General features: G+C 46.5%; 1 protein-coding gene and 1 pseudogene across 2 annotated transcripts in view; both read left to right on the plus strand.

Annotated features, from left to right (window-relative positions):
• The window catches only part of hydin (HYDIN axonemal central pair apparatus protein), a 915145-nt gene that overhangs the window by 716580 nt on the left and 172523 nt on the right, over window positions 1-26042 (plus strand). For both annotated transcript variants that reach the window (XM_043707374.1, XM_043707375.1), the window contains 7 exons: window positions 613-811; window positions 1623-1722; window positions 7050-7149; window positions 8068-8236; window positions 9663-9901; window positions 12292-12370; window positions 15893-16097. In XM_043707374.1, coding sequence (XP_043563309.1) covers window positions 613-811; window positions 1623-1722; window positions 7050-7149; window positions 8068-8236; window positions 9663-9901; window positions 12292-12370; window positions 15893-16097 — 1091 coding nt within the window. The remainder of the gene's footprint in view (window positions 1-612; window positions 812-1622; window positions 1723-7049; window positions 7150-8067; window positions 8237-9662; window positions 9902-12291; window positions 12371-15892; window positions 16098-26042) is intronic.
• On the plus strand, window positions 3694-4742 carry LOC122558601 (annotated as a pseudogene).

Consider the following 26042-nt stretch of genomic DNA (forward strand, 5'->3'; position numbering starts at 1 on the left):
GCCCCTCCTACCCACACGCCCCCCCTTTAATACTCTCCTCATTGCCACCCTCTGCTCCTTGCGATGTTGTCACTAGAACAAGACCTCATGAACTCCAATGAAAAGAACACCCTTTGTTTTTCATTTCTCCTCTAGAACCCCAGATCTACAGTGATACTCCATTCACTCACATTTTTACATTTTTCTGAACAGCAGTAGCTTTGCAGGTACTTTTACTTCTGTGTCAGGATATTGGTGATTCATGTCCCACTCTTGTGGACTTCAGTAATCCAGGCTGATATTTTAATGAATTATATGAGATTACTGAACTGTCAGTGGATCAGTAAAATCTTCATTGAGGATCATGGCTGCCATGTCAGGTAAAAATGAAAGATCCCATGTAAACTCTGGAGAAAGAGCAGGGGAGCTCTCCCTGGTGTATTGGTCAACATTTATCCCACAGCCAAAATATAAAGCAAACTGTTATTTATCACATTGCTGTTTTTGGGTGCTTTCAGTAATGACCACGTTTCTGACACACACTCACCAACTGAGCTACAGAACTGTGTTTTACTATTTGAGCTGAGGGTTTAAAAGGTTTATTACAAATGCAAGTTTATTTTCTCCCGTTAGGAGGGACACCAAGAGCCTCACCATGCGGAATAATTGCCTCCTGCCAGTGGCTTGGAGAATCACTGGGTTGGAGAATCTGGGTGATGATTTCTCTCTGTCTCAGGATCAGGGTGTCATCGATCCCAAGAGTGAATTTTCTGTGCAAATGAGCTTCAAAGCCATGCGACAAGTCAACCTAAGAAAGTATATTCGATTAGAGGTAAGGTGGGAGGAGAAAAATAAGTAATCAGGCAGTGTAACATGTTATTTCCATCCAAAAGACTCTAAATTCAAAACAATATAATTATCTGAGAAATGGCATACAGTATAAACATGAATCCTAAAGATGAGCTAGTGCACTGTATGTGGAGTCTGGGTGAATGCCTGTGAACAGCAGCGCACCCCCAATGGCAGAATGTGACCTCATTTCATTTGCAAAGCCTCACCCCCATGAGAATCCTGACAAGCAGCAGAGACCTTCACTGTGGGTACAAGAAATGGATGCCATTGTCAAGGTAAATGGTTAGAGGGACACCGTGGTCAGGGATGGGAGCTTTGTTCGAGGTCTCCTGTGAAGTAGCTTTAACACAGATTGTTGCAGTTGAGTCCTCATTGCTGATGTGTGCCGCAGTTCCATTTACCCACTTTGACTGAAATCCCCCTTTCCCAATTTGTGTTTATATTTGTTCTGCACCATTGTGGGCGGCGCGGTGGCAGAGTGGTTAGCACTGCTGCCTCACAGTGCCAGAGACCCGGGTTCAATACCCGCCTCAGGCGACTGACTGTGTGGAGTTTGCACGTTCTCCCCGTGTCTGCGTGGGTTTCCTCCGGGTGCTCCGGTTTTCTCCCACAGTCCAAAGATGTGCAGGTCAGGTGAATTGGCCATGCTAAATTGCCCGCAGTGTTAGGTAAGGGGTAAATGTAGGGGTATGGGTGGGTTGCGCTTCGGCGGGGTGGTGTGGACTTGTTGGGCCGAAGGGCCTGTTTCCACACTGTAAGTAATCTAATCTAATCCTTTTGCTATCTACTAGGTCTACGATGCAGAAAATATTCTTGGCATTGTTCAGACAGAAAACATTCTGGTTCTTGCAGAAGCTTATGATGTGGCTCTGGACATCAGTTTCCCAAAAGGTAAGCCCGGTTCTGATAAAAGCAAAATACTGCCAATGCTGGAAATGCAAAACAAACACACAGACTGCTGGAGAAACTCAGCAGGTCTGACCCCATCTGTGGAGAGCGAAGCAGAGTTCATGTTTCGAGTCTGAATCTTCTTCAGAACTGAAGGGTACTAGAAAATATACTTTTATATACTTTTGGTGGAAGTAGAGAGGCCCAATATAAATCACAGAGGGATTGTTAGTAGTAGACAGAAAAATTAGATATAAAAAAGGATGTAAATTAAGATTTGAAAGAGTGACAATGAGGCCTTGTTCCTAAGTGCAAAATAAACAAAATACAAAGGTACAGGAAGGGCTGGGAGGAGAGAATGTAAGTAAAGTAGACATAAATCAGTCAGTTTCTGAAATTATTGAATTCAATATTGAGATTTCGAGGCTAAAAGTGCGATAAATGGAAGATGAAGTATCATTCTTCCAGCTTGTGTTATGCTTCATTGCAACATTGTAGCAGACCCGTGAAATGTTAGCATGAGAGCAAGGTGGCAACTTGAAATGGCAAGCAACTGGTGGTGAGGGTAATTGCTACAGATAGGGTGGAAGTGTTCCTGAAAGCAATCACCCAATCTGTGTTTGATCTCACTATTGTAAAGGAGACCACAATATGAACAGTGAATATAGTGGACTTGATTAAAAGAAGTACAAGTAAAATGCTGCTTCATGGAAGGTATATTTGGGGCTTCGGACAAATAAAAGGGAGGAAGAGAATAAGCAAGTATTACACCTTCTGTGATGCTTAGGAAGGTGTCATGGAGGAGTAAGGCAGCATTAGGAGTGATGGAAGAGTGAACCAGTGTATCATGGAGGGAAGTTTGTGGGATATTGACAGCCAAACGCAGGGTGTTTGGTGGCATTATGATGGAGGTGGTGGAAATGGTGGAGGATGATCTTTAAATGTGAAGACTAGTGGGGTAGAAAGTAAGTTGTTCTCGGAAAAGAAAGGCCTGCCGGCAGAAGTGTGGAAGATGGATTGTGGCAGCTGGGATTGACAACTAGAGATCCCTGTCGATCACAATGGGGGGGATCTTCAGTTGGGGAAAAAGACTGTCATGTCAGAGGCAGCCTTTAGAAGGTGACAGGACTGGAACAGATGTAACAGAGAGATGAAGAAATTGGAAGAATGGAATGGATTCTTTATGGGACGCAGATGTCAGAGGATATGGTCGCGCTAACTGTGGGAGTCGGTGGGTCTGTAGTGGAAGCTGATGGACAGCGTATCCTCAGAAATGGAAATGGGAGATTCAAGAAAGGAAAGAGTCAGCAATGGGCTAGTGAGCATGAGAAAAGTCTTGTTTTTAATTCAGGTCTCAATACCATATATTCCTTTACAAGTTCATTCCTTTGTTTCCTGCTTTTGAACTCCAGGATAATCCAAACAATGGAAAAAAAATCTTCATAAAAACGGGATAATCTCTTATCACCATTATTTATTCTGCCTTTATACATGTGAGCCTCGCTGCCTATCCCTACTTACCCTTGAAATATTGGCTATCTGAGCCATTTCAGAAGATAGCTCAACCACATTGCTGTGGGTCTGGATTCATAGTATGGCAGAACAAGTTAAGACAACAGATTTCCTTCTCAAAACGGCCTGGCTTCTGAATCACTAGTCCAGCAACATTATCATTATGCCACCGCCTCCTCTATTTTGTCACCTTGAATGTTCCTGCATCTCCATTAGATTATTTTAACACATGAGGACAGATAGAATTCCATATTAGCCTATCTCCTCCCAATAGGATGACATTCCTGTGTGGGACTAACAGCAAAAGAATCTCTTACATGCAGAAATTCTGGAACAACAATGGGAAATGCAGAAATGGGGAGGCGTGGGGGGTAGGTGGAAACATTGTTTTCTGTCTGGGGTTAGGAGAGCCAGATTTTGGCTGCTTCCTCCTCCTCCTCCACCCCCCGGGGATTCGCTCTGTTCTGCCCGCCCTGCAGAGCCTCGGCTTGGGCAACCCTGCAACCTCTGCTCGTTCCAGCACTCAACAAGGCTGAGCCCGTCCGGCTATTTCCAGGGCTTTGTTCGGATGAGATTTGTAAATGGATAAAATAGTTAACTGTCTGTATCGAAGACCTGAAGCTCTTTTCAGACTCATCTGCTTTCCCTGGCTGGAGGTGGATCTATTCATTATGCTCAGTGGGGAAAACACTTTACCAGTTTGATAGAAGTTTACTCTATACGCCTTCCTGGAAGAGAAACCCGTTCTAAGGAGCCTATTACACAAAGCATTGAGCAGCTTATTGAAGAAATTTCCAGCGTCTTGCTGCCCTGCCTTAAAGAGAAGCCTTTTGCATTTTTTGGTCACAGTTTTGGAGCATACCTCAGTTTTGCTACAGCAGCATTGATACAGAAAAATCATGGTTTGGAACCTGTACACCTTTTTGTATCTGGTGCTTCAGCACCACATTCTCCAGCTCGTTATCCCATTCATAAGAAGTCAGATCTCCCAGACGATGAATTTCTGAAATGGATGACGTCTATTGGTGGTACCCCATCTGAAATTCTTGCCAATAAAGCCATTCTGCAAATGTTTGTCCCTGTGTTAAAAGCAGATCTTAGGCTTGTGGAATCAATTAGATATGAAAAACCCCTGGACAAGCTCTTCACGTGTTCCACCAGTAGCTTCGATGGGAAAGATGATGTACCACATGACCTTGAAGCCTGGAGTGATTTAACAAGTGGCGAATTTACCATCCATAAGCTTCCTGGAGCTCATTTTTACCTCAAAGAACCAGATAATGAGAAGTTTTTAATAGCTTATATTACAAAGCATTTAGAGACTGCTGAAGTACACTACCTTAAAAGACCAGAAACCTTTATGAATTGAATAAGTTCTGAATGCTCACCCTACATGATATGGAGACCTCAATTTAGGAAGTTACTGATATAACCACGATATGGCCTACAACTGTTCAACTTTTAACTCTTAACACAGAGGGTTCATCTATATTAAAGGTTCTGTTTCTTTATTTTACAAAAAAAATGAAATGCATGAACAGTACAGAAAATAGAGACAGATTTTTAAATTATTAATATTGTTCTTATTGTTGAGAATCAACTTGTTTTGGCATGACACACCTCTGGGAAAGGTGAGAATCCAGATCACCTAGCCCACCATCCAAAGATGTGCAGGGTCAGGTGAATTGGCCATATTAAATTGCCCGTAGTGTTAGGTTAGGGGTAAATGTAGGGGTATGGGTGGGTTTCGCTTCGGCGGGTCGGTGTGGACTTGTTGGGCTGAAGGGCCTGTTTCCACACTGTAATCTAATCTAATCTAATAACCTGGTTAAGAATTCAAGAAATAGGAACAAGATGGTGGATGGGAACAGGATGGAAACAATGTGGTGTTGAGCTTGCTGCACCATTCAACATGATTGTGGCTGACCTTGTGCTGCAACTCCACTTTCCACCTGCTCTCCATGGCCCTTGATTCCCTGAAAGACCTAAAACCTGTTTATCCCAAGCCTTAAATAAGTTCAAAATCAGAAATCACATGACACCAGGTTACAGTCCAACAGGTTAATTTGATATCACAAGCTTTCGGATTGCTGCATCATCAAGTGAAGTGGAAAGAAGAATACAGGCACAGAATATATAGAATATATATTACTTTATATTTATATGCCTATATATTCTGTGTCTGTGTGCTTCCTTCCATTTCACCTGATGAGAAAGGAGCGCTCTAAAAACTTGTGATTTCTGACTTTGTCCACCCCAGTCCAACACCAGCATCTCCACATCTTAAATAAGTTCAATGATGGAGCATCCAGAATCACTTGAGATAGAGAATTCTATACATTCACATCATTTTGAGTGAATAAATTTAATCTTATGCCAGCCCTAATTATTTGCCCTCATCCTTAAATTGTGTTCCCTTGTTTTAGATTCCAGTATATACAAATTAAAACCCTTCAAACTTTTTCACAATGTTGACTGTTTCAATCAATTCATCTCTCATTTTTCAAAACTCCAGAGAGTATCAATTCAGTTTTCTCAGCTTCTCATTCCAGGGATCAATCCAGCGAACCATCACTGTACTGTCCCCACTAGCTTACCTTAGATATAGAAGCCAAAATTGTACACAGTACTTCAATTGTGGTCTCACCCAAGCTCCATTCACTTGTAGCAAGACCTATTTGTTCTTATATTCCAATGCCCTTTGCAATAAAGGCCAACATGCTTTTTATTGTCACATTTGCTTGCCAATCTGCATGCTCATTTTCTGTTATTTTCATGAGAACATCCAAGTGTTTCTGAACATCAACATTTACAAGTTCCAAGGAAAGTTGAATTTGACTTGAAACATTAATTCTGTTCCTCTCAGCCAAATCTGCTGGGTTTTTTTCAACATGTTCTGTTTTACGTGTACTTACAAATGTAAAATATTTAAGATGTTTAAAAATACTATGCTTTTCTTTCAACCAAAGTGAATAACTCATAATTTCCCACAGTCAACTCTATCTGCTACTTCATTGTCTATTTACTTAACCTGTCTATATTTCTTTGCTGCCTTCTCACATTTTGCATTTTCTCCCAGCTTTGTATTATCAGCAAAGTTAGATACATTGTTCTTGGCTTCTTTATCTAAGCCATTAATTTAGATTGTAGATAACTGAAGTCCCAGAAATTATCCTTAACAGCACTCCACTAGTTGCAGCACACCAACTTAAAAAGGCTCATTTAAACCTATTCTCTGCTTCCTGACCATTAACTAATCCTTTATTCATAATATATTGCTAATATATTGCCTTCAACTCCATAACTTTAATCTTATGCATGAATATTTTGTGTGGCAACCTCATTGTCTTTTGGATTCAACGTATATCACATTTACTGATTCACCTTTATCTAAACTACTAATAACCATGGTCAAGGCAAAGGTGAGGACTGCAGATGCTGGAGTTCCTGATGAAAGGTTTTTGCCCAAAATGTTGATTCTCCTGTTGCTTGGATGCGGCCTGACCTGCTGTGCTTTTCCAGCACCACACTCGACTATTAACCATGGTCAGTCTAGTTTAGAGTTCCTTGTAACATTTGGCACAGGAGGCAACTTACTCCTTCCACTGCTCTACGTTCACAACAAGATGTTTAATTTCATTAGGAGTTGTCACCTTTTTAATTGTCCTAGAAGAGGTTATTCAGGGGCAGGAGGCAGCTTAATGACATTCCCAAGCCCAGCATTCCACTGACAGGCAGGCTAAAAGCACCCCCCAACAATTTCATTAGCTCCATACATTCTGCTGCATTAACACTTGATCCTTGCGTTTCTCTAATAGGCACAGATGGTGGGATTGATTTTGGTGTCATCAAGGTTATTGATAGCGTGAAGCAGACCATTACCTTGAAGAACAAGGGCAAATATGAGATTGGATACAGGTATTTATTTGCTCTTTTTCTTGAAAACACTGATATGTGTTGGCATATAGTAGCATTGGATTATACCATTAATATAATGGCTTTAATTTCTGTTGACTGAAAAAGTTGCCTGTGATCCATTTCTCACAGCATTTAATCACAGAGATGGCAAGAATGGGGCACATTCCTCCCATGGGCAAACTTGCTCAATTATTTCCCCTTCTCAGAATCTCTCTCTTACTTCCAAGAGGAGGAAGTTCTGACTTTGTTTTCCTCAGGAACAAGCTCCTAAATTGATGTCTGTTGAATGCTTTTGAGAAGTAGATGATCATATGATGTTGTCTGTCATCTGCCAATAATCTAATTTAATTGCTTTTTGAAGTCAAATAATCCCAAATGTGTGCACGTGAACACTGTTGAGTACAGAGTGATAGCAAAGTTTTCTGGTCGGATATTGTGGTACAGTGATGGTGTCCATATCTCTGAGTCAGAGATATAGGCTCAAGTCTCACCTGTTCCAGAGTTGTGCGATACCATCTTGGAACAAGTTAATGAGAAAATATTTATCAACATTTTCTGTTATGGAAATCGTCTTGGCAATGTGAGGTCTGTTTCTTATTCGGATAATTCTGCCTGATGAGAGGATAATGGCTAACTATCTGCCAACAACATTCATGCCGCTTTGAGTGGAGAAAAAGGAAGGTAAAGAAAACAGGCTTTTGAATCCCTGGAGGACCTATTTGTCGGGAAATAACTGATCAGTTAATGAGTGGTTTGGGGACATGGGTGAAGCAAATCTGGTTGTCAGAGCCACTACAATGTTGAGAGGAGCACACATGACCACCAGCCTCTGAAATGAAAATTCCTGTTCTCTCCGTTTGCTGGTTTTGCCAATGGTTTTATTTATGCTCATACCAATCATATGCTTTCTTCTTTTAGGTTCCTTCTGCAACCCACAAGACGTGACATGCCAGACCTGAACTCTCTGTTCACCATTCAGCCGTTGAAGGGGTCCCTCCTTCCCAATGACCGTGCCACTCATATCTACATCAACTTCCACTGCAAAACTACCACAGAGATCAAAGATGAGCCCATCCTACGCTGCCTGGTAAGGGTGTAGATATTGGTTTTGAGGTGTTGATTCCTGGTTATTGCAGTTCTGTGTGTCATGCACAGGTTTGCCATGACTGCTGTATCCTCTGAGATTAATAACCTATCAGGTAGGCAGCAAAGTAACCTGGTTCATAAGATACCATTACAGTTTATGCCATTTTAATTTCTTCTATTTTTCTCATACCTATGCACAACTTTAAAGTTTATCTGTCCTCCATTTTTTAAAATTTAGTTGAGAATAACTTGACCCATTACACACGACCATCCACTCATAGGTTTAGAATTAGTGATTCAATCAATGTATTGTTCTCTGCCTAGAACATTTTGTGTTGCTTGGTTCTGTAAAGGAACCAGTTACTATGCCAAGACAGGACTGCAACAGGTTATGATCTTGAGTTAATTGTGTATTGTGGGCTGTGCTCACTCCACAGTCATCTGAATGAAAGTCCACATAATACCCATTTAAGCCCTCAATAGCAGCAGACCAATGAGCAGGCAGAAAACAAGTATTCCAGATAGCCCTATCAGTCAATCTCCAGACTGGAATCTGTTCCTGGGAGCTAAGAAACATAGTAAAGCCACACAATACATAACTTTTCTGGAGCCATTCTCCTCCTTCATAAGAACTACCTGCTGGGTTCCTCTCTTACTGGCTTGCCAGCTGAGGCGATAATGAGTAATAACAGCACATGTATTACTCAATACAGTCCTAAATTAGGATTTGCTATGATACATCAGCTGCCAGCTGGGAAGCCCAGACATCACCCTGAGGGAGAACTGTAGCAGCCACAAAATGTGACACTAAATCATTTCCCACTAATCATTTATGCTAATTCCCCATTTTCACCTCACAATCTTATCCTGATGTCCAAATCTTCGCAATGTTTTTGCAAGTGATGTGAAAGTCTGAAGATAAATGTTCATTTAAAATGAACGGCCAGAGAATTATAGGCTGCTAATGTGCAACAGAACACTCACTTTCTTGTTGATGTCTTTGCCTGTCTTCCAGTTCTGTGCCAATCACAGTTAAGGACTTTTTCCTAATCACCGGAGAGAAATAAGAAACAGAACATTTTCCCCTCCACAACGCAGTGCTTTAGGACCAATTGTTTCATCTACTTCCGCTTTGACTGCTGTCAGCTCACATGCCTCAGACTGCAGATCAAAGACAGCAGCTTGAGCCTGAGTAAATCAGTCTTGTTCTGACAGCATGCTTTCGTGTGCCTTTTTGTTCTAAATGTCCAAGAGAGTGAAAGCGTAAGAAACATTGAGATTGCTACACTGTTGTCACTAAATTAGAATTACTCACTCTCATAAATGAATCACCACACCTTGCCCATTGTGTTTTATTTCATTTTTCATTCCGTGACTTACAAAACAAAGTAAATGAGTAGCGTTGTGCTTTGTCTTTGTGAATACAGGTGATTGAGCCCACTTTGGGTGATGGAGGAGAGATTATAGCCAGCATTCCAGTCAAAATATCAGTTCGTGCAATTTTCACCACCTATCAGATATTACCAGCAGGAGAGGTTAACTTTGGTATTGTGTTATTTGGCAACCGGAAAAGCCGTACATTCATCCTCGAGAACAACTGTGAATTTGATTTCAGATACTCCATCTTCAAAATGTCTGCTGTGATTCCACGCCAATCAAAGAAAGGGTATGCAACATCCCATCAAATATCCCATCTAGAAATCATTGCAATTGTTGTTGGGTGCATCCAGCAGCTGTTCTCTTTACAATTTGTTCTGAGTTACTTGGGAGTATCATGTAGTGGATGGTATAGCAGTTGGAGCATCACCTTTAGTTTCAGTGCCTCTGCCTTTGCAGATAAGGGATGCAGCTGCAACCTCTGTTCCTGACGACTCTTTGGTGATCCCTATAACCTAAACTAAGTGTGTGGTGAGCAAAGAGAGGACTGGTCTTAACTGAAGCCTTGCCCCATGTTTGAATGGCTCGTTTCACCCATGAAGACTTGCCACTTAATTAGAACATAGTAATATCAGGAGGTATGTGGAACTGGGTGACAAGAATGGGTGATGTCAGGAGAGGGTTTAGATTAGATTAGATTAGATTAGATTAGATTAGTTACAGTGTGGAAACAGGCCCTTCGGCCCAACAAGTCCACACCGCCCCGCCGAAGCGCAACCCACCCATACCCCTACATTTACCCCTTACCTAACACTACGGGCAATTTAGCATGGCCAATTCACCTGACCTGCACATCTTTGGACTGTGGGAGGAAACCGGAGCACCCGGAGGAAACCCACGCAGACACGGGGAGAATGTGCAAACTCCACACAGTCAGTCGCCTGAGTCGGGAATTGAACCCGGATCTCTGGCGCTGTGAGGCAGCAGTGCTAACCACTGTGCCACCGTGCCGCCATCAGCTGCTTATTTCTATTTATTGACAATGCTGCAATCAGAACTACTTCAACCTTAGATTTACTGTTCAGCCTAAAAAACAAGTGTGTTGTTGTGCATGCATTTCCTCTTGACTGTAGGTAATTGGGTTAAACGTTTATCTTAGCTGATTGTGGTTGTGTCGAATGTTGGCAAAATTAATGAATTAGAATAGATTTAAAATTTGAAGATCTGCAGCAGGTGAGAAATTTCACGATTCTGAAGTTGTGAATTGCTACCTCCCCTGCCCCCCCCTCCCCTCCATAAACTTCAAATCATCCCAACGTCTGCTAGCTCTATGCTAGTTCTGTTCGCCTCACACATGCCCCCTGACAAAATTTTAAATTTTACAATTTTTATTCTTGTGTTTAAACTCCTCAACCTCCTCACCCCTTCCTATTTCTATAATCTGATCCATTCCAATAGCCCTCTGGAAACTCTGCATCCCTCTAATTCTAGCCTCTAGCAGTCTCCATTAAAATCTATTTACCTCTCTCACACTTAAGGCACACTTTAAAACCTATGTGTTTCATCAAATGTTTTTTCACCTTCCCCAGCATCTCTCCATATGACTCAATGTCACATTTTGAATGAGAATGCACTTGTGAGGTACTTTGGGGCAGGCTTTACAACATTGGAGGTGATAAATAAATGCATATTTTTATTGCCTTGAATAACAATGAGCTGAAGTAAGAGAGCCTGCCATGAATTTTGTGTTTAGCACAGGAAATATGAGGGAAGAGGAAATGCATGCACAACAACACACTTGTTTTTTAGGCTGAACAGTAAATCTAAGGTTGAAGTAGTTCTGATTGCAGCATTGTCAATAAATAGAAATAAGCAGCTGATGGAAAATGACTTTTTCTGTAGAGGGTGTTTTAGCTAATTTGGAAAAAAAAACAATTGTGAGGCAAAGACAGCATGATGGTAAAACAGAATAAAGGTATTTATTTAAGGGAGCCAAGAAACAATTCCTGTGATTAAAATAAGGTGATGACAATGCAGAGCACAGGTCTGTCAACACCTAATTGGAAAACAAATCATTGGTAGGATCAATTCCACTGCAATATCAATGTTGACAGACTTGTCATCGCCTGATTTGAACACAAAAGTTGTTAATCGGTTCCTTTCTTAAAATGTTCCCTCCTTCCAGCACCATTTTGTCATAGTGTCACATCTCTATGTATAGTGTTAGCCCATTTGTGCTCTGACCTTGATAACATTCAGCCCTGTGTTGCTGAGTAGTCAGTAATGTCAGAGCCACATAGGTAACACCAAGAGAGTAAAACCACCTCTCCCACTTTATCATTCAGTGGTATTGCCATTGTTTGTCAATATTCTTGTAGTCGTCATTGACTGAAAACTCAACTGGACCTGCCACATGGATGGAGAAGCAGATTTGGATAAACACCTGAAGAGAAAATATTTGCAGAGTTATGGTTGCTCTATAATGATCTCTCTGACTCAGAGCTATGGTGAAAGAGGAGAGCAACATTTTAATTGGATAACTCCTTTTGATGAGTCAAATAGTCTCCTTTGTGCTGTAACATTCTCTGCTTCCTGTGTTTTCAGAAACAATTTTGTACGTTACTAAATTATTAACATTTTTAGAAACTGTAGCTATTTTCTTTTTTCTGGGTTCCCTAGCGGTGGTGGTGTTTCAAAGATTGGGAAATCTCAGGATAAAGCTGATGGAGTTTCAAAACAGAAAGAACAAGCACCCCAGGTAGGTTTTAACACTGGCACGTAGGATCTGGTTAGAAACACAGCTGCACAAGTGTTCAAGTGTATTTCTAAGCAAAGACAGCAAGTGTTCCCGTTCAAAACAGTAAATGCAGTTAATGATCAGCAGGACAGGCAGCACTGAATCATGGACTTAATGAATTCAAAAGAAACATACCAAATAGGATCAGGAGTAGGCCATTCAACCCTTTGAGCTATCTCCGCAGACCATATGATCATGGTTGATCATCTAACTCAGTACCTTGTTATTGCTTTCTGTCCACACTTTTATAACCCCTTTAACCCTAAGAACTATATATAACTTGTTGAAAACATTCAATGTTGTGGCCTCAACTACTTTCTATGGCAGAGAATTTTACTCACTCACCACTCTCTGGGTGTTGAAATTTCTCCTAATTTCAGTCCTAAGTGGGTCTAAGCTAGGACAGACGGCAATGAAGTATAATTGGGTGCGACTTGACGGATAAATAATTAGAGAGAAGCAGCAGAGACAGCTGTACGAATGGCCTCCATCTGTGTGAATAAGTCCATACCTTACTATAGTTGTTGGAATGATGAATTAAAGATGCAGTGGTATAAAAAGGCATTTAAAACTGAAAGGTTGTCTTTAGCCCCCAAGGTTGATGCTGGAGTATTGGGTGGCTTAGACAGAGGAAAGTGAGATTTGATAATGCTGATAAGATCCAGCCAGATGTCCTAAGGGACAGGAAGACCAGATTTGCTTAAAACTGCACCTGTTGAACATGAGGGACAGAAGGTATGGAAAATGGGAAAAAGTAAAGGTTGTGTAGGGACAAGAGTATTCCCCGATTGGAGGTAAAAGAAAATCTAGTCATAGTCCTCCTTTGTTATTAGCAAGAGATGACTTGTGGCGGTCTAACCTGAACATCACCACACTTAAGGTGAGGGGAGAAGATGAGAAGGACATTTCTTCATGGTAAGCTCAGCTGGTGTGGGAATTGCACCCTTACTGTTGGTATCACTCTGTTTCATGAACCAGCTGTCGAGCTAACTGACAAATTGATTGCTGCCTTCAGCACTGTTAACAGTGGATGAAAGGCCTAATGCTAGGTATTTGTGAGTTTTAAGCTCCTAAATGATTGGGAGGAGTTTGCTCCAGGAACTGAGATAGAGAACTGTGGGCATTGCAAGCTGCCAGGAAGTAGAGAGTGGGGTGCTGGAAAAGCACAGCCAGTCAGGCTGCATCCGAGGAACAGGAGAATCGATGCTTGAGGAATGAGGCTTGTGGGCCAAGGGGGCTGAGAGATAAATGGGAGGGAGTGGTGGGGTGTGCCTTGGGCTAGGGCTGGGGGGGAAGGTAGCTGGGAAACTGGTGAAATCCACATTGATCCCATGTGTTTGGAGGATCCCGAGGCGGAAGATGTTGGAGGATCCCAAGGTGGAGGTGTTCTTCCTCCAAGCATCAGGTGGTAAGGATTTGGTGATGGAGGAAGCCCAGCACTTCCATATCCTTTGGGTAGTGGAAGTGTTTAGCCATGGGGTGGTGGGGTTGTTTCATGCGTGTGTCCTGGCAATGCTGTCTGAAGTGTTCCACAAGTAGGCGTCCTGCTCCCCGGTGTGGAGGAGACCACATCAGGAGCAATGGGTACAGTTAATGATGTGTGTGGAAATACAGTTAAATCTCTGATGGATGGGGCAGGCTCCTTTTGGGCCTTGGACGGAAATAAGGGAGGAGGTGTGGGCGCCCCTCTCATTTATCTCTCAACCCCCTTGGCCCACAAGCCTCATTCCTGATGAAGGGCTTATACTCGAAACGTCAATTCTCCTGCTCCTCGGATGCTGCCTGATCTGCTGTGATTTTCCAGCACCACACTCTTCACTCTGATCTCCAGCATCTACAATCCTCACTTTCTCCGGATGCCAGGAAGTGGTCAGAAACGATTATGTATGTGAGACTGAGAGGATAGATAGTAAACTTGAGGAGGTTACAACAGTTAAAATAATTGAAAGCACAGAAACAGATCACTCAGCCCAACTGGGCAATGCTACTATTTATACTTGGTACAACACAGAAACCTAGAAGCTTGGAGCAGGTGCGGACCCTTTGAACTGCTCCACAAGACTTTTCCTACCATGATTCATCCAGTTCAACCAGCTCAACCTTCTCCCTCAAATGGTACCAGATGAGTTAGAAGAGTTTACATGGAAGGAAAGCTTTATTAAGGACTGAAGTCAGAGGAGAGAGGAATTGGTCAGTGCAGAGGCTGAAAAAAAGACAGGAGAGACAATGAGTGGGGTGAGCATAACTTCGAAAGGAGATTCAAGAGGATTGGAATAGGATGAGGTGCTTGGATGAAGTCACCGAGAAGTAGTGGAAATCTCATGTCAAGTTACACACTGCCATGTCCCCTTTATGCAACGTTGCAAATGCCACTGCTTTTATTTATAAATTCCCTATTTTAATGGTGTTGCTCTGATTTGCTGTGCTATAAGGGCTTGTTACAAGTCATTGATATGATAAAGCTGCATGGAGAGATGATCTGATATGCCCAGGATGTTGATTTCCTTACATTCATGTCCTTGATATTACCTTTACACATTATTCAAAGGGGAATTAAGTATAAAAGCAAACAATTTAGAAAACACCAGTTGGGCTCGGCTTTAGTTGGAGTTCCGGTTTTAACAAGTAGGAAGGATGTCAAGAACCTGAAGAGGTTGTATGAGAGATTCACTCATGACACCAGAGATGGGAGATTTTCAGTTTTTGTGGAGAGTCTGCAGATGATGGCGTTGTTCTCGTTTGAGCAAATTTGATTGTCACATATTCTGTAAATTACGCTCCTGTGAAGCACCATTGCCCTGATCGTCCCTGTCTGAGAGAGCAGGAATTAGAAGAGTGAAAATGACTGTACCATTCATGTCATGGCTGAGGAAGCCAGTAGTTTACCTCATTTAGGGCCTCTGCCATTGCTAGACTTCAGGAGCTGCTAAAAGTATCTGATGATACCACAGGATTATTCACCATTTGATTTCCGTGCCTCCAAATTTGGAGACATCTGTCCCTATCAAGGCACCGCTTGGTGCCATCAAATCTTAGAATGCACATCTAGTTAGCTTGTGATACTATACGTTTCAAGGCAACAACTCATAGCCATTTACATGGTTGTCCACTAATGTGGTTCTACCTCCTCTTATAGCATTCAGTGTAGAATGTTGTGCTTCTTCAATCATACCTTCCAAACCTATCCATCACTCAGAAAGCAATATGTGAACAGAAGCACCAAATGACCCCTCCATTTCACAAATTATCTCCACTTGAAAAAGCTCACTGTTCTAACACTGTTCCTGGGTCAAACCTCATAGCCTGCGTGAGTGTATAACATGGCTCACGACCACCTTCTAAGGCAACTCTAAGGATCGTCATCAAAGGCTGATCTTGTCAACAACACAAACATCCCAAGATTGAGACTTTTAAACGTTGTGCTGAGTTGTTTGCATGCTCCAGTGCTCAGTAGCTTACAGTTTGTTCTTCCCTTTCTCGCAGGCCCGTTTGACGGTTGGAATGTTCACAGTTTTCCCTGGTTATGGAATTGTGCTCCCTGGAGCCCAACAGGCCATTACAGTGGACTGTTCTGCAGATCAGATTGGAAAACATGAAGAGCTCCTGTGTATTGATATAACTGATCGTGACCCAATCAGCCATCCATCCGGTATTCCATATGGACTGGTCATTGAATGCTGCGCACCAGGTACGTTCAGAAGAAATAAGACTCAGAAGCAACTTGCATGAATAACTGGAATTATTTTAGTTTCACTCCTGGAACATAAGTGTTACTGTTATTGACTGACCCTGATTGCCCTTGAGCAGATGGAGGGCCACCTTCAAGACCTTCTGTGGTTCATATTGTGGGTACAGCTGTTGTTAAAAAGAGAATTTAAGAACTTTGACCCAGTGAGGATGAAGGACCAAACTTGAAGGGATCTTGGAAGCAGTGGTGCTCCTATCTACTTACTGCCGTTGTTCCTCTTAATAATAGAGGTTGCGGGTTTGGGAGATGCTGCTGAACAACCCTTGGTGTGCTGGTAGTGTTTAATAGAGATGTACAGCACAGAAGCAGACCCTTTGGTCCAACTCATCCATGCTGACCAGATATTCTAAATTAATCTAGTTCCATTTGACAGCATTTGGCCCATATCTCTCTAAACGTCTCCCATTCACGTACCAATCCAGATGCCTTTTAAATGTTATAGTTGTACCAGCCTCCACCAGCTGATTCCACACACACGCCACCCTCTGTTTTCCTCTTAGGCCCATTTTAAATCTTTCCCCTCTCACCTTCAAACTACACCCTCTGGTTTCGGACTACCCATGTTCAGAAAAAGACCTTGTCTATTCATCCTATCTATGCCCCTCATGATTTTATATACTTATGTAAGGTAAAGCCTTCAACATCTGACAATCCAGGGAAAATAGCCCCAGCCTATTTAGTCTCTCCCTGTAGCTCAACCCTCCAACCCCAGCAAAATCTGTGTAAATCTTTTCTGCACTCTTTCAAATTTAACAAACATCTTTCCTATGGCAGAGAGACCAGATTTGAATTCAGTGTTCCAAAAGTGGCCTGACCAATGCCCTCTAAAGCCAAAACATGACCTCCCAACTCCTATACGTACTGCTCTGACCAATCAAGATAGGTGATTGGGTGCTTAATAAAAGTATTACATCATCCTGGTTCCGTTTTTGAACATTGTTGGAGCTATGTTCATTCGGGCTATTGGAAAGTATTCCTTTGCACTTGTGACATCTCAACTATACACAGTAACGTCGTGAGAAGTCAACACATAAGTTCCTTACCATGGAATTCCCAGCCCCGGACCTGCCTTCTATGACTGTGACCTTTCATATGTATCCTGGGACCTGACAACGTGCAGAGCCCCCCAGTGTGCAATTCACTTCTTCATACACTCCCGGAACCCGCTCAGCAGCCCCAGGACAAGCCCTTACACTGCCAGAAGTGCTCTGACATGCAACTGTAAGTTGTTTTCCCATTACCTAGCAGCCATCACCGATAAATCACTCAATGTTTTCCATTTGATTGATTTACATGCAAAGCCTGTTAAGGGCATTACCCAGTGATTTGATTTCTTTTAATATTCAGAATTGCTTACTCATAACTGAACTTTTTTTTCCATTTATTAACCACCACTAGTAAATCATCTCTTAACTCTCCAAGCTGTTTTTTAATCACATACATGTCAGACATAAGGAGTGTGATGGAATCTTTCCTATTTGCCTGATTGAGTGCAATTCTAACCACACTCACGAAACAAGGTAGCCATTCTGAAGAGTCTTAAATGGACACGAAATATTAACTGCTTCCCTGTCCTCAGATGTTGCCAGACCTGTTGAGTTTCTCCAGCATTCAGAATTTATATTAGATTTCCAGCATCCATCGTATTTAGCTGTCTGTCTCTCTCTGCCTATGTATCTACTTATTTATTCATTTATTTATTTATATAAGCAGCTTACTTGATTGGCAGCCAATTCACCCAGACCCATGGGAACATCATCATTTGCAAGTTCCCTTACTTGCCACACAGTATCCCACCTGAGAAATACAGAACAACCTTGGTTATCCAAACATCAATTATCCCAACTCCAGATGATCCGAACACAATCTCAAGGTCCTGGAAAAATGTTATTAAATTTAAATAAAAGCACAATGAGAGCAGGCAGACTGGGCTGGCGGTGAGAGCAGGAACAGGATTGCCATGGGGACCATGTTCCTGCTATTACCGTCACCACAGGGACCCTGTTCCTGTTATTGCCGTCCCCAGGGGACCCTGTTCCTGCTATTACTGTCACCACGGGGACCCTGTTCCTGCTATTACCGTCACCACGGGGACACTGTTCCTGCTATTACCGTCCCCAGGGGGACCCTGTTCCTGCTATTACCGTAACCACGGGGACACTGTTCCTGTTATTGCCGTCCCCAGGGGACCCTGTTCCTGCTATAACCACCACCACGGGGACCCTGTTCCTGCCATTACCGTCACGGGAACCCTGTTCCTGCTATTACCGTCACGGGACCCTGTTCCTGCTATAACCACCACCATGGGGACCCTGTTCCTGCCATTGCCGCCACGGGGACCCTGTTCCTGCTATTATCGTCCACACGAGGACACTGTTCCTGTTATTGCCGTCACGGGGACCCTGTTCCTGCTATAACCACCACCACGGGGACCCTGTTCCTGTTATTACCATCACCACGGGGACCCTGTTCCTGCTATTACTGTCACGGGGACCCCTTTCCTGCTATTACCGTCACCACAGGGACCCTGTTCTTGCTATTACCGTCACCACGGGGACCATGGCTTCTGCTATTAACGTCTCCATAGGACCCTGTTCCTGCTATTACCGTCTCCATGGGACCCTGTTCCTGCTATAACCGTCACGGGGACACTTCCTGCTATTACCATCCCCACGGGGACACTGCGCCTGCTATTACCGTCCCCAGATGACCCTGTTCCTGCTATTGCCGTCGCCACAGGGACTCTGTTCCTGCTATTACCGTCCCAACGGGGACACTATTCCTGCTATTACCATCACGGGGACCCTGTTCCTGCTATTACCGTCCCCACATGGACACTGTTCCTGCTATAACCGTCACGGGACCCTGTTCCAGTTATTACCGTCACCACCGGGACTCTGTTCCTGCTATTACCAACCCCACAGGATCCTGTTCCCGCTATTACCGTCACCACGGGGACCCTGTTCCCGCTATTACCGTCACCACGGGGACCCTGTTCCCACTATTACCGCCACCACGGGGACCCTGTTCCCGCTATTACCATCATGGGGACCCTGTTCCGACTATTACCGCTATGGGGACCCTGTTCCTGGTATTATCATCACGGGGACCCTGCTTCTGCTATTACCGTCACCACGGGGACCCTGTTCCTGCTATTACCGCCAAGGCGACCGTGATTTCAGCTATTACCGTCACAGGCACCCTGTTCCTGCTGTTTACCATCACCACGGGGACCCCATTCCTGCTATTACCATCGCCTCGGGGACTCTGTTCCTGCTATTTCGGCCACGGCGACCCTGTTCCTGCTATTTCCGCCACGGCGACCCTGTTCCTGCTATTACCGCCACAGGGACCCTGTTCCTGTTAATACCATCAAAGGGACCCTGTTCCTGCTATTACTTCTTGGCACCCAGTTCCTGCTATTACCGTTACCACGGGGACACTGTTCCTGCTATTACCGCCACAGGGACCCTGTTCCTGTTAATACCATCAAAGGGACCCTGTTCCTGCTATTACTTCTTGGCACCCTGTTCCTGCTATTACCGTCACCACGGGGACACTGTTCCTGCTATTACCGTCCCCACGGGGACACTGTTCCTGCTATAACCACCACCACGGGGACCCTGTTTGTGTTATTGCCGTCCCCAGGGAACCCTGTTCCTGCTATTACCGTCCCCACAGGGACCCTGTTCCTGCCAATACCGTCTCCATAGGGCCCCATTCCTGCTGTAACCGTCACGGGGACCCCGTTCCTGCTATTGTCATCAGCATGATGACACTGTTCCTGCTATTACCGTCCCCATGGGGATGCTGTTCCTGCTATTACCATCACGGGACCCTGGTACTGCTATAACCACCACTAGGACCCTGTTCCTGTTATTGCCGTCCCCAGGGGACCCTGTTCCCGCCATTGCCGCCACGGGGACCCTGTTCCTGCTGTTACCGTCACCACAGGGATCCTGTTCGTGCTGTTACCATCATGGGGATCCTGTTCCTGCTATTGCCGTCACCACAGGGATCCTGTTCGTGCTGTTACCATCATGGGGACCCTGTTCCTGCTATTACTGTCCCCACGGGGACACTGTTCCTGCTATTACCATCCCCACGGTGACCCTGTTCCTGCTATAACCATCATGGGGACCCTGTTCCTTCTATTACCGTCCCCACGGTGACCCTGTTCCTGCCATTACCATTACGGGGACCCTGTTCCCACTATTACCGTCACCACGGGGACCCTGTTCCCGCTATTACCGTCACCACGGGGCCCCTGTTCCCACTATTACCGCCACGGGGACCCTGTTCCTGCTATTACCATCATGGGGACCCTGTTCCCACTTTTTCCGCCACGGGGACCCTGTTCCCACTATTACCATCATGGTGACCCTGTTCCCACTATTACCGCTATGGGGACCCTGTTCCTGGTATTATCATCACGGGGACCCTGTTTCTGCTATTACCGTCACCACGGGGACCCTGTTCCTGCTATTACCGCCAAGGCGACCGTGATTTCAGCTATTACCGTCACCGGGACCCTGTTCCTGCTGTTTACCGTCACCATGGGGACCCTATTCCTGCTATTACCACCGCCTCGGGGATTCTGTTCCTGCTATTTCTGCCACGGCGACCCTGTTCCTGCTATTTCCGCCACGGCGACCCTGTTCCTGCTATTTCCGCCACAGGGACCCTGTTCCTGCTATTACTGTCATGGCACCCTGTTCCTGCTATTACCGTGACCACGGGGACACTGTTCCTGCTATAACCACCACCACGGGGACCCTGTTCGTGTTATTGCCATCCCCAGGGGACCCTGTTCCTGCTATTACCGTCCCCACAGGGACCCTGTACCTGCCAATACCGTCTCCATAGGGCCCCATTCCTGCTGTAACCGTCACGGGGACCCCGTTCCTACTATTGTCATCACCATGGTGACACTGTTCCTGCTATTACCGTCCCCACGGGGACACTTCCTGCTATTACCGTCCCCACGGGGACGCTGTTCCTGCTGTTACCATCACGGGACCCTGGTACTGCTATAACCACCACTAGGACCGTGTTCCTGTTATTGCTGTCCCCAGGGGACCCTGTTCCCGCTATTGCCGCCACGGGGACCCTGTTCCCGCTATTGCTGCCACGGGAACCCTGTTCTCGCTATTACCGTCACCGGGACCCTGTTCCCGCCACTGCCGCCACGGGGACCCTGTTCCTTCTATTACCGTCCCCACAGGGACACTGTTCCTGCCATTACCATCACAGGGACCCTGTTCCTGCTATTACCGTCCCCACGGTGACCCTGTTCCTGCCATTACCGTCACCGGGACCCTGTTCCTGCTTTTACCATCCCCACGGTGACCCAGTTCCTGCCATTACCATCGCGGGGACCCTGTTCCTGATATTACCATCACAGGGACCCTGTTCCTGCTGTTACCGTCACGGGGACCCTATTCCTACTATTGCCGTCGCCACAGGGATCCTGCTCCTGCTATTACCATCCCCAGATGACCCTGTTCCTGCTATTGCCGTCACCAGAGGGACCCTGTTCCTGCTATTACCGTCCCCAGGGGACCCTGTTCCTGTTATTGCCGCCACTGGGGACCCTATTTCCGCCACGGCGACCATGGTTCCTGCTATTACCGTCACAGGGACCCTGTTCCTGCTATTACCACCACATGAACCCTGTTCCTACTATCACCGTCACCGGGACCCTGTTCCTGCTATTACCGTCACCGGGACCCTGTTCCTGCTATTACCGTCCCCACAGTGACCCTGTTCCTGCCATTACCATAACGGGGACCCTGTTCCTGCTATTACCATCTCGGGGACCCTGTTCCTTCTATTTCCGCCACGATGACATGGTTCCTGCTATTACCATCACAGTGACCCTGTTCCTGCTGTTACCGGTTCGGGGACCCGGTTCCTGTTGTTACCGTCACGGGGACCCTATTCCTACTATTGCCGTCGCCACAAGGATCCTGCTCCTGCTATTACCATCCCCAAATGACCCTGTTCCTGCTATTGCCGTCACCACAGGGACCCTGTTCCTGCTATTGCCGGAACCACAGGGACCCTGTTCCTGCTATTGCCGTCACCACAGGGACCCTGTTCCTGTTATTGCCGCCACCGGGGACCCTGTTCCTGCTATTACCGTCACAGGGACCCTGTTCCTGCTGTTGCCGCCACGGGGACCCTGTTTTACCGTCATGGGGACCCTACTCCTGCTATTGCCGTCACCATAGGGACCCTGTTCCTGCTATTATTGTCCGCGCGGGGACACTGTTCCTGCTATTACCATCACAGGGACCCTGTTCCTGCCATTACCATTACGGGGACCCTGTTCCTGCTATTACCGTCACCGGGACCCTGTTCCTGCTATTACCGTCCCCACGGTGACCCTGTTCCTGCCATTACCATCACAGGGACCCTGTTCCTGCTATTACCATCTCGGGGACCCTGTTCCTTCTTTTTCCGCCACGGTGACATGGTTCCTGCTATTACCATCACAGGGACCCTGTTTCTACTATTACCATCACAGGGACCCTGTTCCTGCTGTTACCGCCTCGGGGACCCTGTTTCGGCTGTTGCCGTCACCACCGGGACCCTGTTCCTGCTATTGCCGTCACCACCGGGACTCTGTTCCTAATATTACCAACCCCACAGGATTCTGTTCCCGTTATTACCGTCACCACGGGGACCCTGTTCCCTACCGTCACCACGGGGACCCTGTTCCCTACCGTCACCACGGGGACCCTGTTCCCGCTATTACCGTCACCACGGGGACCCTGTTCCAGCCATTACCATCACAGGGACCCTGTTCCTGCTATTACCGTCGCCACGGTGACCCTGTTCCTGCCATTACCATCACAGGGACCCTGTTCCTGCTATTACCGCGCCACGGTGACCCTGTTCCTGCTATTACCGTCCCCACGGTGACCCTGTTCCTGCCATTACCATCACGGGGACCCTGTTCCTGCTATTACCATCACGGGGACCCTGTTCCTGCAGTTACCGCCTCGGGGACCCTGTTCCTGTTGTTACCGTCACGGGGACCCTATTCCTACTATTGCCGTCGGCACAGGGATCCTGCTCCTGCTATTACCATCCCCAGATGACCCTGTTCCTGCTATTGCCGTCACCACAGGGACCCTGTTCCTGCTATTGCCGTCACCACAGGAAACCCTGTTCCTGTTATTACCATCAACACGGGGACCCTGATCCTGCTATTACCGCCACCGGGGACCCTGTTCCTGCTATTACCGCCTCGGGGACCCTGTTCCTGCTATTACCATCACCACGGGGACCCTGTTCCTGCTATTACCGTCCCCAGTGGACACTGTTCCTGTTATTGCCGTCACCACAAGGACCCTGTTCCTGCTATTGCCGTCCCCAGTGGACACTGTTCCTGTTATTGCTGCCAGCGGGGACCCTGTTCCTGCTATTACCCCCACGGCGACCATGGTTCCTGCTATTGCCGCCACGGGAACCCTGTTCCTGCTGTTACCGCCTCGGGGACCCTGTTCCTGCTATTACTGTCATGGGGACCCTACTCCTGCTATTGCCGTCATGGGGATCCTGTTCCTGCTATTGCCGTCACCACAGGGATCCTGTTCCTGCTCTTACCGTCATGGGGATCCTGTTCCTGCTATTACCGTCCCCAGATGACCCTGTTCCTGCTATTACCGTCATGGGGACCCTGTTCCTGCTATTACCGTCACCATGGGGACCCTGTTCCTGCTATTACCGTCACCATGGGGACACTGTTCCTGCTATAACCGTCACGGGGTCCCTGTTCCTACTATTACCGCCACTGGGACCCTGTTCCTGCTATTACTGTCCCCACGGGGACCCTGTTCCTGCAATAGCCGTCACTGGGACCCTGTTCCTGCTATTATTGTCCCCACGGGGACTCTGTTCCTGCTATTACCGTCCCCAGGGGGACACTGCTCCTGCTATTACCGTCACCACCGGGACTCTGTTCCTGCTATTACCAACCCCACAGAATCCTGTTCCCGCTATTACCGTCACCATGGGGACCCTGTTCCCGCTATTACCGTCACCACGGGGACCCTGTTCCAGCTATTACCGCTATGGGGTCCCTGTTCCTGGTATTATCATCATGGGTACCCTGTTCCCACTATTTCCACCACGGGGTCCCTATTCCTGCTATTACCATCATGGGGACCCTGTTCCGACTATTACCGCTATGGGGACCCTGTTCCTGGTATTATCATCACGGGGACCCTGTTTCTGCTATTACCGTCACCACGGGGACCCTGTTCCTGCTATTACCGCCACAGGGACCCTGTTCCTGTTAATATCATCAAAGGGACCCTGTTCCTGCTATTACTTCTTGGCACCCTGTTCCTGCTATTACCGTCCCCACAGGGATACTGTTCCTGCTATAACCACCACCACGGGGACCCTGTTTGTGTTATTGCCGTCCCCAGGGAACCCTGTTCCTGCTATTACCGTCCCCACAGGGACCCTGTTCCTGCCAATACCGTCTCCATAGGGCCCCATTCCTGCTGTAACCGTCACGGGGACCCCGTTCCTGCTATTGTCATCAGCATGATGACACTGTTCCTGCTCTTACCGTCCCCACGGGGATGCTGTTCCTGCTATTACCATCACGGGACCCTGGTACTGCTATAACCACCACTAAGACCCTGTTCCTGTTATTGCCGTCCCCAGGGGACCCTGTTCCCACCATTGCCACCACAGGGACCCTGTTCCTGCTATTACCGTCATGGGGACCCTATTCCTGCTATTGCCGTCCCCAGATGACCCTGTTCCTGCTATTGCCGTCCCCACGGGGACCCTGTTCCTTCTATTACTGTCCCCACGGTGACCCTGTTCCTGCCATTACCATCACGGAGACCCTGTTCCTGCCATTACCATCACGGAGACCCTGTTCCTGCTATTACCGTCACCGGGACCCTGTTCCTGCTATTACCGTCACCGTGACCCTGTTCCTGCTATTACCATCACGGGGACCCTGTTCCTGCCATTACCATCTCAGGGACCCTGTTCCTTCTATTTCCGCCACGGTGACATGGTTCCTGCTATTACCATCACAGGGACCCTGTTCCTGTTGTTACCGTCACGGGGACCCTATTCCTACTATTGCCGTCGCCACAGGGATCCTGCTCCTGCTATTACCATCCCCAGATGACCCTGTTCCTGCTATTGCCGTCACCACAGGGACCCTGTTCCTGCTATTGCCGTCACCATAGGGACCCTGTTCCTGCTATTGCCGTCACCATAGGGACCCTGTTCCTGTTATTGCCACCACCGGGGACCCTGTTGCTGTTATTGCCACCACAGGAACCCTGTTCCTGCTATTACCGCCTCGGGGACCCTGTTCCTACTATTACCACCATGGGGACCCTGTTCCTGCTATTGCCGTCACAGGGACCCTGTTCCTGCTATTACCATCACCACGGGGACCCTGTTCCTGCAATTACTGTCCCTAGATGACCCTGTTCCTGTTATCACCGTCACCACAGGGACCCTGTTCCTGCTATTTCCGTCCCCAGGGGACCCTACTCCTGCTATTGCCGTCATGGGGATCCTGTTCCTGCTATTGCCGTCACAGGGACCCTGTTCCTGCTGTTACCGCCTCGGGGACCCTGTCCCTGCTTTTACCGTCATGGGGACCCTACTCCTGCTATTGCCGTCATGGGGACCCTGTTCCTGCTATTATTGTCCCCAAGGGGACACTGTTCCTGCTATTACCGTCCCCACGGTGACCCTGTTCCTGCTATAACCATCACGGGGACCCTGTTCCTTCTATTACCGTCCCCACGGGGACACTGTTCCTGCTATTACCGTCCCCACGGTGACCCTGTTCCTGCCATTACCATCACAGGGACCCTGTTCCTGCTATTACCG

The sequence above is a fragment of the Chiloscyllium plagiosum genome, chromosome 17, assembly GCF_004010195.1.
Source record: "Chiloscyllium plagiosum isolate BGI_BamShark_2017 chromosome 17, ASM401019v2, whole genome shotgun sequence".
NCBI classification, from domain to species: domain Eukaryota; kingdom Metazoa; phylum Chordata; class Chondrichthyes; order Orectolobiformes; family Hemiscylliidae; genus Chiloscyllium; species Chiloscyllium plagiosum.